General features: G+C 44.2%; 1 protein-coding gene across 1 annotated transcript; it reads left to right on the top strand.

Moving 5' to 3' along the window:
• Positions 1–134: 134 nt before the first annotated feature.
• On the top strand, positions 135–13454 carry LOC124253135 (sulfotransferase 1A1-like). The gene is made up of 6 exons (XM_046686852.1): positions 135–220; positions 1865–2064; positions 7408–7731; positions 10532–10635; positions 10867–11050; positions 12420–13454. The coding sequence occupies exons 1-6, from the start codon at positions 186–188 to the stop codon at positions 12533–12535; spliced, it is 963 nt and encodes a 320-aa protein (XP_046542808.1). The 5' UTR covers positions 135–185; the 3' UTR covers positions 12536–13454.
• The last annotated feature ends 1484 nt before the right edge of the window (positions 13455–14938 follow it).

Below are 14938 nucleotides of genomic sequence, written 5' to 3'. Positions count from 1 at the left end.
TCAGAAATGCAGAGTCCGCTGTTTACATTTGACATTATCCTCTCGTGACCTCAGACCGCTGACACACTTGCATGACGAGACAGGCATACCGGCTTTTTGTCAGGCTGCCTGACCCCGCGTCGCTTATCAGTGACCGACCTGCGAGCTTTAAGAAGAAAAACTGAACTGGGCCACTGACATGCAACATGTCCTCGAGTCAAAGTGATGAAAAAGTTGTGATGTAAGTATTTTCTGAAGATTATACATTCTTGAATTATTTCTCTGTAGTATTCTGTATACACACGTGTGTTATCTGGCTGAGTTCTTGTGGTATCCCTGCGTTAAATTCACCATACAAATGCGTGGGTTTGGCAGGCAATTTCGGAAGCTGCGACCTATGGCTGCTATTATGGCTACTTCAGTCCTGACTATACTCATGTTGAAGGTTCAGGGACGTGCCACTTCTCACACCGATCAATGCATCACCACTGTAGAAATCAATGGTCTGTCTCACAGTCCCTGAACAACATTATTTTCCCTTCTGCCTAGCCCTCTCTGCAGTGCTAAAGCCCGAAATGAAGCAAGTCTAGTTTCCCTCATATGAATCCCCGAAGCTCCTTTTCAATTCAAATGGGTTTGTTTGTTACTATCAAAATTATATATTCAGAGACTAAGCGTTAGTTTATAGTAATCACATTTGTGTGTTGAAAGTGCTCAAACCTACTTCACCCGGGCAGTAATGACAACCTTGAAAGTATGTCACTTGTGTACTTACTTTATTTCTGTTAATGAACAAGGGTACTCCATATAAACATATTGCCGCAAATGTGCAGATTTACCACTAAAGGTTTTTAGTGGTCAGTAGAGGGGGGATTATGGGGAATTTCCAGCGGAATTGCTCAACAATGACTAAACAACAGATGTGAGAAGCAGTGTACATGTGAAAGGACAGATTTGCTCAATTTTTATGTCATAGAGCAAACCATTGCAATAAGTTTCTTCACAACTTCATATATATTCAAATACCTAACTGTTTCAAACACTCATTGTGCCCCCGCCCCCATTTCCCCTCCTTCCACACACACCCACCCACCCCCAGGTCCCGGTGTTTACAACCAACTTTCGACCATTATTCTCCAACCATAATAGACTTAACACCTGTCATCATCAATTCTACCGCTGACTCCTGTCTTCTGTCCGTGGACCAAAGCTCGCTCGTCCCAGAGCTCCCCAAAGAACGCTCTTGGCAATTTATAAGACGGATATTACCCCGAACCCATATTGACTCATCCAACCATTCGTACAATTAATCAGTTATTTCAGCCATATTTTAGTGTATCAATTTATGTGGGCGCATAACCCTACGTTATCCTAGTTGAACATAATTACAACAGCGGGCCCCGGTATTCTGTAGCCATACCAAGACACATAAGCAGGGCGAAACGGGATTCGAACCCAAAACCATAGGTGCCTGGCAGGTCTTCCATTGTTCCCCAATTTCAAGTATCGCAACCTCGATTTCAGTATGTTTCTGCTTAACATATCTGACAGAAGTGAGTGAGTGATTTTTACGCCGTTTTTTTTTGCAATATTCCAACAATATCACGGCGGGGGGACATTACAAATGGGCTTCACACATTGTACTCATGTGGGGAATCGAACCCGAGTCTTCGGCGTGAAGAGCGAACGCTTTAACCACTAGTCTACCCCACAGACCATTGTCCTCAGAGAGCTCGGACAACCACAGGAGGGTGAAACAAAGGGGAGCACTTCTGATAGTTCAGTAGGTTGTGCTGTAGGTGGGTTGACGGTAGAGTTTTAGTTTGACATTATATGCTATCTCTAATAATCCACACGTATCTTCATCATGAATGTTGTTTTCCAGGAATCCTGACATTGGAGAGCTCGCTGATCTGAGAAACTCAAAAGGACACGGGTTCTTTTGTTTCGAACATGATGGGCTGTACCTTTTTGTGCCGCCCCCTCCCATGCTGAAGGAAGGTCATCCTGTAGACAGAATGAAAAGTATCAGAGAATCCGAACTGAAGGATGATGACATCATTATCTGTGCGTATCCCAAATGTGGTAGGTACTCCACATATTCAACTCACAGACCGCCTCCGTGGTGTAGTGGTTAGAGCGTCCGCCCGGAGAGCGGAAGGTCGCGGGTTCGATCCCCGACCGCGTCATACCACAAGACGTTAAAATATGGTACTTGTTGGTCCCTGCCTGGCGCTCGGCATTAATGGGTACAATAAGGACTGGTCGGCTCGGAGTCAGTATAATGTGTGTGAGTGGGGTATTCATGCTTCACTGCGGCATGGTATCTCAGTTGGCTAGCACTATAAAACCAGCTTCAGTCTGGGTTAGTACAAGCAGCCGCACATCCACATACACACGCATGCACGTCGTCGTATGAGCGAAATATTCTCAAGCACGACGTTAAACCCAATTTCACCTCACCTCACCTCACCCCACAGACTGATTGTTGTTTCACGCCACATTCACCAACATTCTTAGCTATAAGGTGGCAGACTGTCAATAATCGAGTCTGGATCAGACAATCTAGTGATCAACATCATGTACAACGATCTACGCAATTGGGATCTGATGTGTCAACCAAGTCAGCGATCCTGACCAACTGATCCCGTTAGTTGCTTTTCTTCGCAGGTCTGGACATATTCAAACTTTAGTGAGAGAATTGTAATCAACACTGGGTCGCAATTAGGTTATAACAGTTCCGAAAAATAGTACAAATTGTAATGTTGTACCACGTCTCTGTTATATAACGGCGTGTCACAGTGATCTCACAACAAGTCTCTGTTATATAACGGCGTGTCACAGTTATCTCACAACAAGTCTCTGTTTTATAACGGCGTGTCACAGTTATCTCACAACAAGTCTCTGTTTTATAACGGCGTGTCACAGTTATCTCACAAGTCTCTGTTATATAACGGCGTGTCACAGCTATCTCACAACAAGTCTCAGTTATATTACGGCGTGTCACGGTTATCTCACAACAAGTCTCTGTTATATAACGGCGTGTCACAGTTATCACACAACAAGTCTCTGTTATATAACGGCGTGTCACAGTTATCTCACAACAAGTCTCTGTTATATAACGGCGTGTCAGTTATCTCACAACAAGTCTCTGTTTTATAACGGCGTGTCACAGTTATCTCACAACAAGTCTCTGTTATATAACGGCGTGTCACAGTTATCTCACAACAAGTCTCTGTTATATAACGGCGTGTCACAGTAATGTCACAACAAGTCTCTGCTATATGACGGCGTGTCACAGTTATCTCACAACAAGTCTCTGTTATATAACGGCGTGTCACAGTTATCTCACAACAAGTCTCTGTTATATAACGGCGTGTCACAGTTATCTCACAACAAGTCTCTGTTATATAACGGCCTGTCACAGTTATCTCACAACAAGTCTCTGTTATATAACGGCGTGTCACGATTATCTCACAACAAGTCTCTGTTATATAACGGCGTGTCACAGTTATCTCACAACAAGTCTCTGTTATATTACGGCGTGTCACAGTTATCTCACAACAAGCCTCAGTTATATAACGGCGTGTCACAGTTATCTCACAAGTCTCAATTATATAACGGCGTGTCACAGTTATCTCACAACAAGTCTCTGCTATATGACGGCCTGTCACAGTAATGTCACAACAAATCTTTGTTATATAACGGCGTGTCACAGTAATGTCACAACAAGTCTTTGTTATATAACGGCGTGTCACGATTATGTCACAAGTCTCAGTTATATAACGGCCTGTCACAGTAATGTCACAAGTCTCTGTTATATAACGGCGTGTCACAGTAATCTCACAACAAGTCTTTGTTATATAACGGCGTGTCACGTTATGTCACAAGTCTCAGTTATATAACGGCCTGTCACAGTAATGTCACAAGTCTCTGTTATATAACGGCGTGTCACAGTAATCTCACAACAAATCTTTGTTATATAACGGCGTGTCAGTTATCTCACAACAAGTCTCTGTTATATAACGGCGTGTCACAGTTATCTCACAACAAGTCTCTGTTATATAACGGCGTGTCACAGTTATCTCACAACAAGTCTCTGTTATATAACGGCGTGTCACAGTTATCTCACAACAAGTCTCTGTTATATAACGGCGTGTCACAGTTATCTCACAAGTCTCAATTATATAACGGCGTGTCACAGTTATCTCACAACAAGTCTCTGCTATATAACGGCGTGTCACAGTTATCTCACAACAAGTCTCTGTTATATAACGGCGTGTCACAGTTATCTCACAACAAGTCTCTGTTATATAACGGCGTGTCACAGTTATCTCACAACAAGTCTCAGTTATATAACGGCGTGTCACAGTTATCTCACAACAAGTCTCAGTTATATAACGGCGTGTCACAGTTATCTCACAACAAGTCTCTGTTATATAACGGCGTGTCACAGTTATCTCACAAGTCTCTGTTATATAACGGCGTGTCACAGTAATGTCACAAGTCTCTGTTATATAACGGCGTGTCACAGTTATCTCACAAGCCTCAGTTATATAACGGCGTGTCACAGTAATGTCACAAGTCTCAGTTATATAACGGCATGTCACAGTAATGTCACAAGTGTCAGTTATATTACGGCGTGTCACATTAATGTCACAACAAGTCTCTGTTATATAACGGCGTGTCACAGTAATGTCACAACAAGTCTCAGTTATATAACGGCGTGTCACGATTATGTCACAACAAGTCTCAGTTATATTACATCGTGTCACATTTATATCGCAAAGAGTCTCGGTTATATCACTGAATGTCCTCGTGAAAGCCCATAATTTTTCAGTTACATTACAGAATGTGTCAATTATATCACTGCGTCCACATCTGTCTCATTTGATTACAGGTGTCTGAGTTATTCAATGACATGTTGCAGTTATATCACAGAACATATCAGTTATATTATGTGGTGTTATAATTGAACCGTGTCAGTTATATCAAGACGTGTCTGAGCTGTATCACGGTGTCTCACTTCTTTCACGCCGAGTCTGAGCTGTATCATGGGTCTCACTTCTTTCACGCTGAGTCTGAGCTGTATCACGGTGTCTCACTTCTATCACGCCGAGTCTGAGCTGTATCACGGTGTGTGTCTCACTTCTATCACGCCGAGTCTGAGCTGTATCAGACCCGTGAAGATCCGGGGTAGAATAGGTCTTCAGCAACCCATGTGCTTGCCATAAAAAGGCGACTATCTTGTCGTAAGAGGCGACTAACGGGATCGGGTGGTCAGTTTCGCTGACTTGGTTGACACATGTCATCGGTTCCCAATTGCGCAGATCGATGCTCATGCTGTTGATCCCTGGATTGTCTGGTCCAGACTCGATTATTTACAGACCGCCGCCATATAGCTGGAATATTGCTGAGTGCGGCGTAAAACTAGACTCACTCACTCACTCACTGAGCTGTATCACGGTGTCTCACTTCTATCACGCCGAGTCCGAGCTGTATCATGGTGTCTCACTTCTTTCACGCCGAGTCTGAGCTGTATCATGGTGTCTCACTTCTATCACGCCGAGTCTGAGCTGTATCATGGTGTGCGTCTCACTTCTATCACGCCCAGTCTGAGTTGTATCTTGGGTCTCACTTCTATCACGCCGAGTCGGAGCTGTATCATGGTGTGTCTCTCACTTCTATCACGCCGAGTCTGTATCACGGTGTGTGTCTCACTTCTATCACGCCGAGTCTGAGCTGTATCACGGTGTCTCACTTCTATCACGCCGAGTCTGAGCTGTATCATGGTGTAATGTCCTCACTTCTTTGACGCCATGTCTGAGTTGTATCTTGGGTCTCACTTCTATCACGCCCAGTCTGAGCTGTATCATGGTGTGTGTCTCACTTCTATCACGCCGAGTCTGAGCTGTATCACGGTGTGTGTCTCACTTCTATCACGCCGAGTCTGAGTTGTATCATGGTGTCTCACTTCTATCACGCCGAGTCTGAGCTGTATCATGGTGTGCGTCTCACTTCTATCACGCCCAGTCTGAGTTGTATCTTGGGTCTCACTTCTATCACGCCGAGTCTGAGCTGTATCATGGTGTGTGTCTCACTTCTATCACGCCGAGTCTGAGCTGTATCACGGTGTGTGTCTCACTTCTATCACGCCGAGTCGGAGCTGTATCACGGTGTCTCACTTCTATCACGCCGAGTCTGAGCTGTATCATGGTGTGTGTCTCACTTCTTTGACGCCATGTCTGAGTTGTATCTTGGGTCTCACTTCTATCACGCCCAGTCTGAGCTGTATCATGGTGTGTGTCTCACTTCTATCACGCCGGGTCTGAGCTGTATCACGGTGTGTGTCTCACTTCTATCACGCCGAGTCCGAGCTGTATCATGGTGTCTCACTTCTTTCACGCCGAGTCTGAGCTGTATCATGGTGTCTCACTTCTATCACGCCGAGTCTGAGCTGTATCATGGTGTGCGTCTCACTTCTATCACGCCGAGTCTGAGTTGTATCATGGTGTCTCACTTCTATCACGCCGAGTCTGAGCTGTATCATGGTGTGTGTCTCACTTCTGTGACGCCATGTCTGAGTTGTATCTTGGGTCTCACTTCTATCACGCCGAGTCTGAGCTGCATCACGGTGTGTGTCTCACTTCTATCACGCCGAGCCTGAGCTGCATCACGGTGTGTGTCTCACTTCTTTCACGCCGAGTCTGAGCTGCATCACGGTGTCTCACTTCTTTCACGCCGAGTCTGAGCTGCATCACGTTGTCTCACTTCTATCACGCCGAGTCCGTGTGATTAACGCTAGTCATAAATGTTCACCAAGTATTTGTTGCTGTCAAGCAAAGTGAGTGAGTTAGAATTTTACATCGCATCGGCAACATTGCAGCCATATTGCGATGAGAACAATTTTAATAATAGTAAAAGTCTGTCTACAAAGTGCATTTACACAGTATGTTTAGTATCACAGTGTAAGTATAAAACAAACCTAATCTTTATTAAAATAATATTACATTATCTGCCTTGTATTCAGCATGAATTAAAACTAGGTTATAGACCACTAGCGACAACAGTTAGACCACCGTCCTGGGGATCAAGGGGACTTAAGGTTCTTCTACTTCCTACATAAGTCCCAGGAGGATTTATGTCATCACTTTGTTCACCAGTGGCTGTAGCTTACAAGCAGAAGATCAAAAGGCAAATGTCTGATAGAACCACCAATCACAGGATCGTGGGATGGCTAAGGGAGCAGATACTGCAGACCAGTGCAGCATCGCACGCCCACAATGATGTCTCTAGAATGCATCTTTGACGTGTTAAAACTGTAAACTACCTTTCTAGACATGGTATATGTAATAAATATCTTAGTTTGAAACAAAAGTTTCAGTTTGAGGATAGCATTTCGGTTGAACGATTGTGTTACTGTTTTAGGAACCCATTGGTTGTGGGAAGTCCTCGAGATGCTAATCAGTGGGACCATCAAGTATCAAAAGGATGTCAAAGAGACCCGGATGATTGAATTCATCTTCAAAGATGGAATAGAAGCGGTGCCACAGCCACGTGTCTTCAACAGCCACCTCCCCCTGCGCATGCTCCCTAAACAAGTCGTGGAGAAGAAGATCAAGTGTTTCCAGATCATGAGGAATCCTAAAGATGCCTGTGTGTCCTACTTCAACCACCTCAGAGATATGGAAAAACCGTATAATTATGAAGGCGACTTTGTGGAGTTCACAGAGGCGTTTTTGTCAGAGAAATGTAAGTACAGCGTGTGATTGATCATAGTCAGAACCTCAAGTCCATGTGAAAAAGGCGTTCATCTAGCACCGTGGATATACATGGTCACATTGCGGCGAGTTTCGCCGAGTACTCGCTGGTTTCAGCGATATGGATGCAGACAAATGATACAACCATTTACGCTACGAGTGAGTGATTGAGTATAACCCCTAGGCTACCCCACCGCTCCATATACGCTACGAGTGAGTGAGTGAGTATAACCACTAGGCTACCCCACCGCTCCATATACGCTACGAGTGAGTGAGTGAGTATAACCCTAGGCTACCCCACCGCTCCATATACGCTACGAGTGAGTGAGTGAGTATTACCACTAGGCTACCCCACCGCTCCATATACGCTACGAGTGAGTGAGTGAGTATTACCACTAGGCTACCCCACCGCTCCATATACGCTACGAGTGGTGATTGAGTATAACCAATAGGCTACCCCCTACCGCTCCATATACGCTACGAGTGGGTGAGTGAGTATAACCACTAGGCTACCCCACTGCTCCATATACGCTACGAGGCAGTGAGTGAGTGAGTATAACCACTAGGCTACCCCACCGCTCCATATACGCTACGAGTGAGTGATTGAGTATAACCACTAGGCTACCCCACCGCTCCATATACGCTACGAGTGGGTGATTGAGTATAACCACTAGGCTACCCACCGCTCCATATACGCTACGAGTGAGTGATTGAGTATAACCACTAGGCTACCCCACCGCTCCATATACGCTACGAGTGAGTGATTGAGTATAACCACTAGGCTACCCCACTGCTCCATATACGCTACGAGTGAGTGATTGAGTATAACCACTAGGCTACCCCACCGCTCCATATACGCTACGAGTGAGTGATTGAGTATAACCACTAGGCTACCCCACTGCTCCATATACGCTACGAGTGAGTGACTGAGTATAACCACTAGGCTACCCCTCTGCTCCATATACGCTACGAGTGAGTGACTGAGTATAACCAATAGGCTACCCCACCGCTCCATATACGCTACGAGTGAGTGAGTGAGTATAACCAATAGGCTACCCCACTGCTCCATATACTCTACGAGTGAGTGAGTATTACCACTAGGCTACCCCACTGCTCCATATACGCTACGAGTGAGTGAGTGAGTATTACCACTAGGCTACCCCACCGCTCCATATACGCTACGAGTGAGAGATTGAGTATAACCCCTAGGCTACCCCACTGCTCCATATACGCTACGAGTGGTGATTGAGTGTAACCGCTAGGCTACCCCACCGCTCCATATACGCTACGAGTGAGTGATTGAGTATAACCCTAGGCTACCCACTGCTCCATATACGCTACGAGTGAGTGATTGAGTATAACCCTAGGCTACCCACCGCTCCATAAACGCTACGAGTGAGTGATTGAGTATAACCCGTAGGCTACCCCACTGCTCCATATAAGCTACGAGTGAGTGATTGAGTATAACCACTAGGCTACCCCACCGCTCCATATACGCTACGAGTGAGTGATTGAGTATAACCTCTAGGCTACCCCACCGCTCCATATACGCTACGAGTGAGTGATTGAGTATAACCTCTAGGCTACCCCACCGCTCCATATATACGCTACGAGTGATTGATTGAGTATAACCTCTAGGCTACCCCACCGCTCCATATACGCTACGAGTGAGTGATTGAGTGTAACCGCTAGGCTACCCCACCGCTCCATATACGCTACGAGTGAGTGATTGAGTATAACCACTAGGCTACCCCACCGCTCTATAAATGCTACGAGTGATTGATTGAGTATAACCCGTAGGCTACCCCACCGCTCAATATACGCTACGAGTGAGTGATTGAGTATAACCACTAGGCTACCCCACCGCTCTATAAATGCTACGAGTGATTGATTGAGTATAACCCGTAGGCTACCCCACCGCTCCATATACGCTACGAGGAGATCATGCTGCAACATATTAAGTGACATCAAGGACTTTTCACTGCCTCTGTGGTAAAGTGGATACCGTGTCTGCCTTGACAGCAGTGGTCCGGTGGTTCGATCCACATCCGCCTTAAACAAAAATTCTCTTAATTGATGGAACTTAGCATTACGATGAGAGGAAAAAAAACTGGTATACTCTGTATTCGTGGCGTGGTCCAAGTGTAACAGAGTCACGATTCAATCTAAACAGTGCCGATGAAACGTCAAATTAGGCAATGCATCCCATGCTACCGGCAACATACACAGGCCAGTTTCACCCTCCGATGGCCTCGAATTTGTATTCACAATCACGGCGATGTTCTGTCCAGACAGGTAACGGAACAAGAACAGGAAGTGATTGTAAATCCAGCTTCGTCCCTTCTCCAGCTAAAGGATTAAATTTTATGCCACGTTGTTTCAACTTTATCTTCCTAATTTCTAGTGTCATCACTTTTTGTTATAGGTATTGATGAAAAGAGGCTCACGGTACAATCTGATTGTAGTGGAGATTTTGTATGAGCTTTGGGATACATTTTGTCACTTTGTATTACATCAGCACAAGGAAGTATGGATAACCTCGTACTGTCTGATGATCGTTTGTCACTTGCGGTGCACATATCCTTGTTCCACCCAGAATCTGGGTCTACCTTAACACGCCAGTAACAAAGGCTAGCTAGGACTGACACAGGTATGGATTACCACAATCGTATTGTGGATCGATACGAATCGTTAAACGGAATTTGACGTGTTTGAAACTCTAACTTCGACCTTCTTCTGATAAAGTCGGAATGGATTCAGTTATATGCCACTGTTTCAAACTTAATTTGTAGTGCCGTTTGGATCCTATTCCACCTATCTGCATGCATGGACAGAGGAAAAGGCAGCTGTGCAAGATTTACCTGTCCTGAATTTGTTTTATGAGGACATGAAAATTGTGAGTATCTACATCCAGCAACATATATTTGACCAATATATATGTATCAAAAATACCGTTGACCAATATACATGTATTAACAATTGTAAATCATTTTGCACATGCCCCTGCCGTAAAATCACTAGTATTTTGGGATAAAAATTGACAAATAACTCCCTCCACTCAAGTTGTGTGCCTCATGTGATGATTGTTTCAAACAAGCAGTAAAAGTTCTAAAACCATTACTTCAAGAATCCTGTCAAGTCTGTGAAAGATATCGCAAGATTCCTAGGCCTTTCATCCACAGACCAGTTCTGTGAAGAAGTTGCGAATGCATGCTCCTTTAAGAAGATGAAAAAAGTTGATCAGGAAATGAAAACTAAACCTGACATGAAGATATGGGCGGATGGCACGGAAGGAACCTTCTATAGGAAAGGTGAGTGAGCGAGTGAGTTTAGTTTTACGCCGCACTCAGCAATATTCCAGCTATATGGCGGCAGTCTGTAAATAATCGAGTCTGGACCAGACAATCCATCCAGTGATCAACAGCATGAGCATCGATCTGCGCAACTAGGAACCAATGACATGTGTCAACCAAGTCAGCGAGCCTGACCACCCGATCCCGTTAGTCGCCTAAGCTCGGGTTGCCAAGACCAAGTATAACCCGGATGTTCACAAGTCACATATTGCAAGTAGATAGGGAGGGTGGCTAACACCATGTCCCAGACAAGGACTGCTTTACGTCAACATCTGTGCAATGAATACACCATGGAGGACTCGATGCCTTTACTATAGACACATATGAGTGTCATCTACTTTGTGAGATAACAGATATCAAGCTTTAACAATATGTATCCGTACGCGTATTGTATACATAAGATGGGTCTTTTAATTTAAGGACTTATTAAGATGAGGGTGATTGTCAACACTGGAACACTGGAATATTCCTACCGTGCCCACATTATGGGTGTACACTACTTGACAAATCGGACTGTCGACAGGTTAATGACGCAAATAAATAGGAAATGCATTCAGTAAGCGTTTCCGTCTGTACTCGTACCTCGCACGTGAAATTAATAGCATTCTAGCGATCTTTCATGGTAGCAGTGTTCCTGTTGAAACAAATATATGCCCATGATAGGGTCACTATTGTACAATTTCTTATGAATGTAGAAAGTGTTATGTCGCTTCTATTACTATTACCAGGTAGATCAGATATTTAATGGTTATTGTTATGGCATGTTGTTATGTTATAAATATACACAAAGAACGTAATTAAGCACCCCCTGTATTTTTCCAGTGATAGGTTTTCAACACGTAAAAAACACCGATTTTCATACAAAACCATGGTTGTACAAGCATGGCTCTCGAATGTTTAATGTTGAACATTCTAAATGCCATTTGGCGTGTCTTACACGATTCAAGGTCAGTACCGAGAGTAACCTCCATGTGACTGTATGACAGCCTGCACTCTTCTCCTCATACCCCGCCACCCTCCTGAACCTCCGAAGGGGCAGTCTACACCATTCCTCTTGTAAAGCAGCCTCCAAGTGTTTCTCTACAGGAGGATTAGGGTGCTCCAAAGGGTTAGGGTCGGGGCTCCTCCAATCGTGAGAAATGTCAGGGGTGCTTAACTAAGTTCTTTGTGTATACGTGCATATTCAAGACGCATAATGTTACAGGTGGAAGGAACGCACCTTGTATTTGTAGTTCATTACAGTGTTTCTATCACGTGGCTGGTTGACAAACGTATGCCTGTTGCCAGAACGCTTTCCTTGATACTAGTAATTCGTCGTCTGTTTCAGGTGAAATAGGAGACTGGAAAAATTGGTTCACTGTGGCAGAAAACGAGAGATTTGATCAAATATGGAACAAGAAGATGAAGGATTCTGGTTTCGAGTTTACCTATGCGCCTGCATGAGATCGAAGCAAATGCAAGGGTTTCATGTGAACTGATATTTAAAATTTATGATCGCCAAGAACATGTTGTTTTATAATGTTTCATAAAATCATTTTACACGGGCAAGATGATGTCAGACGATGCTTTCTTTATGACTTTACGTAACACATGACTTCATTATGGCCCTTCCTTCCACGTTTAATGCGTTTGTTGCTGATACGTTTTAGCCGTATTAGCGGTTTAGGTTCTTTAGAATGGCATGGCGTTGTGCTGCGACAGGAACTGTAGCTGTGATTAATGACACCAACTGAAGCATGACGTCGTTCGGATCTATCATGAGACAAAAACAGTCACACTAATATAGGTAAAAGTAAGTTCACGAAACCGAATGTGTATACCGCTCACTATTGATAACAATGCAACAATGTCATTTTCAGCCAAAAGCAGAGTGAATATCATTTCTATGTAAAACTATTTTTCTTTGTTGAACTGAAGGGGTCGTTGTCGGCACGCGTACTGCAGATGTGTACTCCAGGTACGATTGTGTATACAGAAACGTACTCTAGCCAAAATCAACGTACAGAAACGTACCCAAGAACGAGTCCATTCTGTTCTATTATATTCAGTTGAGTGGGTTACATGAGAAACGAGCATCCACAGTAACGAATATTTCGCGATGCACAAAACCACTTGCAATTAGTTGAACGGGAACTCCATTGGTTTCGTTTTGGGGTTGCGGAATATGAGGGTAACGGGTACGTTCCTGTATTTTGAGGCGAATGTAGAAACGTACCTGTGGGAAATATCTGTGTACTTGTGCCGACAACTACCCTTTCAGCCTTAGCTGATATTTATTGCAGTTTGACAATCGACTGATTGTACTATGATTCACTCATTAAATAAATATTTGTTCATCAGCTCAGACTTGCAAATCAACAGGGCACCTCTGCTATTTATTTTGAGTTATGTCCCTGCTTGTGTTCCCATTTACTATATATATGTATATAATAGGCGTCATTAATATAGGGTCAAATGATATATAAAGAAAAGTTTCTCAGAAATAATAGAAGTAAGAGATTCATCATGACGTTTAGGGACCCAGGTGCACCTTGTTCTCCTGCTCCTTATCAAGTTCATAAAGAATTCCTCTACTAGAGCTCTGCGGAGTCCTTGGAGATCCACTGGTGATGGGTGACGTGTGTACACACGTCGACCGTGTTCATCCCAGGCATGCTCAATTGGGTTGAGGTCTGGCTCTACACCATGCTGCCTATGGAATTCCGTGACATTCCTGGCCCTATGAGGCCTAGCGTTGTCGTCTTTAAGAAAAGCGGATCGAAGATAAAAGCCATGCAGAAATACTGGAATGGCACTGCTATAGGAGCCAGAATCTCGTGCCGATAACGCTGTCCGGTAGGATTACCGTCGACCACGTGCAGTGGTGTACGTCCAGTAGGAGGTATCCCTGCCGAACCATGATCGACCCCGCCAAATCGGTTATGCGTGGCCATAGCTGCATCTGAGATTCGCTCTCCATTGCAACGAAACATCCTCTGCCGACCATCATGGACGGACAAATTGAATCTGCTTTCATCTGTGAAGAGCATACAAGACCATCGATTCCAGTGGCCATGATGTCTCCTCCATCTCAAACGCTCCTGCCTTTGACGTGGTCTTAGTGATGGACGATTTGTAGGTCGCCTACAGCAGAGTCCAGCTGCGCTTAAACGACGGACGGTGCTCCTGGATATCCTTACATTGTTAACATTGATGTGTTCTGTCTGAAGGTCTGCTGCGTTAAGGAATCTGTTACGTAACGCAATGTTTATCATGTGCCTATCGTCTAAGATTTCTGTGACTCTGGGGCGACCTGATCAACGTGCATATTCCACGGACTTATTGACTTGAAATCTCTGCCACTTTTTACCAATAATACTCTGACTCACAGTAGAGCGGACAGCAACCTGGCGATGAGGTCGACCAGATTCCAAAAGGCAGGTGCATTTCCATACTGACAATTTGAATAGAAAACGTGTCATTTGTAACAGAATGTATCGGACATTAAAGAACGTAATAATGACATTTCAACGGCCTTATGTGTTTTTTCATACTGTTAAGAAAGTTTGTAAAACATTCAGCTGTATACAGTTCAAACAAAAACGAAGATCTTACAACTTTTAAGAAATAGTGTTACCAATAGCTTGCCCTTTCGTGAATGACGCCGAGTATATATACTGGCTGATTCGGAGACGTTACCCAGAAAATGAACTCACTATATCACGCTGACCTATGGAAAACATCAACGTACATGCACTGCGAGAGATTACCACACTATTGTTCGTGACCTAGATTCATACACCTCAGTGTCACGTACACCAGACAGGCTTATTTGTACAGGACCGACCGACTGACACCGTCTCCTTG

The sequence above is a fragment of the Haliotis rubra genome, unplaced genomic scaffold (assembly GCF_003918875.1).
Source record: "Haliotis rubra isolate DU_JTF1 unplaced genomic scaffold, ASM391887v1 Scf532, whole genome shotgun sequence".
In the NCBI taxonomy this organism is placed as follows: Eukaryota; Metazoa; Mollusca; class Gastropoda; order Lepetellida; family Haliotidae; genus Haliotis; species Haliotis rubra.
Note: the sequence above shows the minus strand (reverse complement) of the source record. Positions and strands in the feature narration are given on the sequence as shown.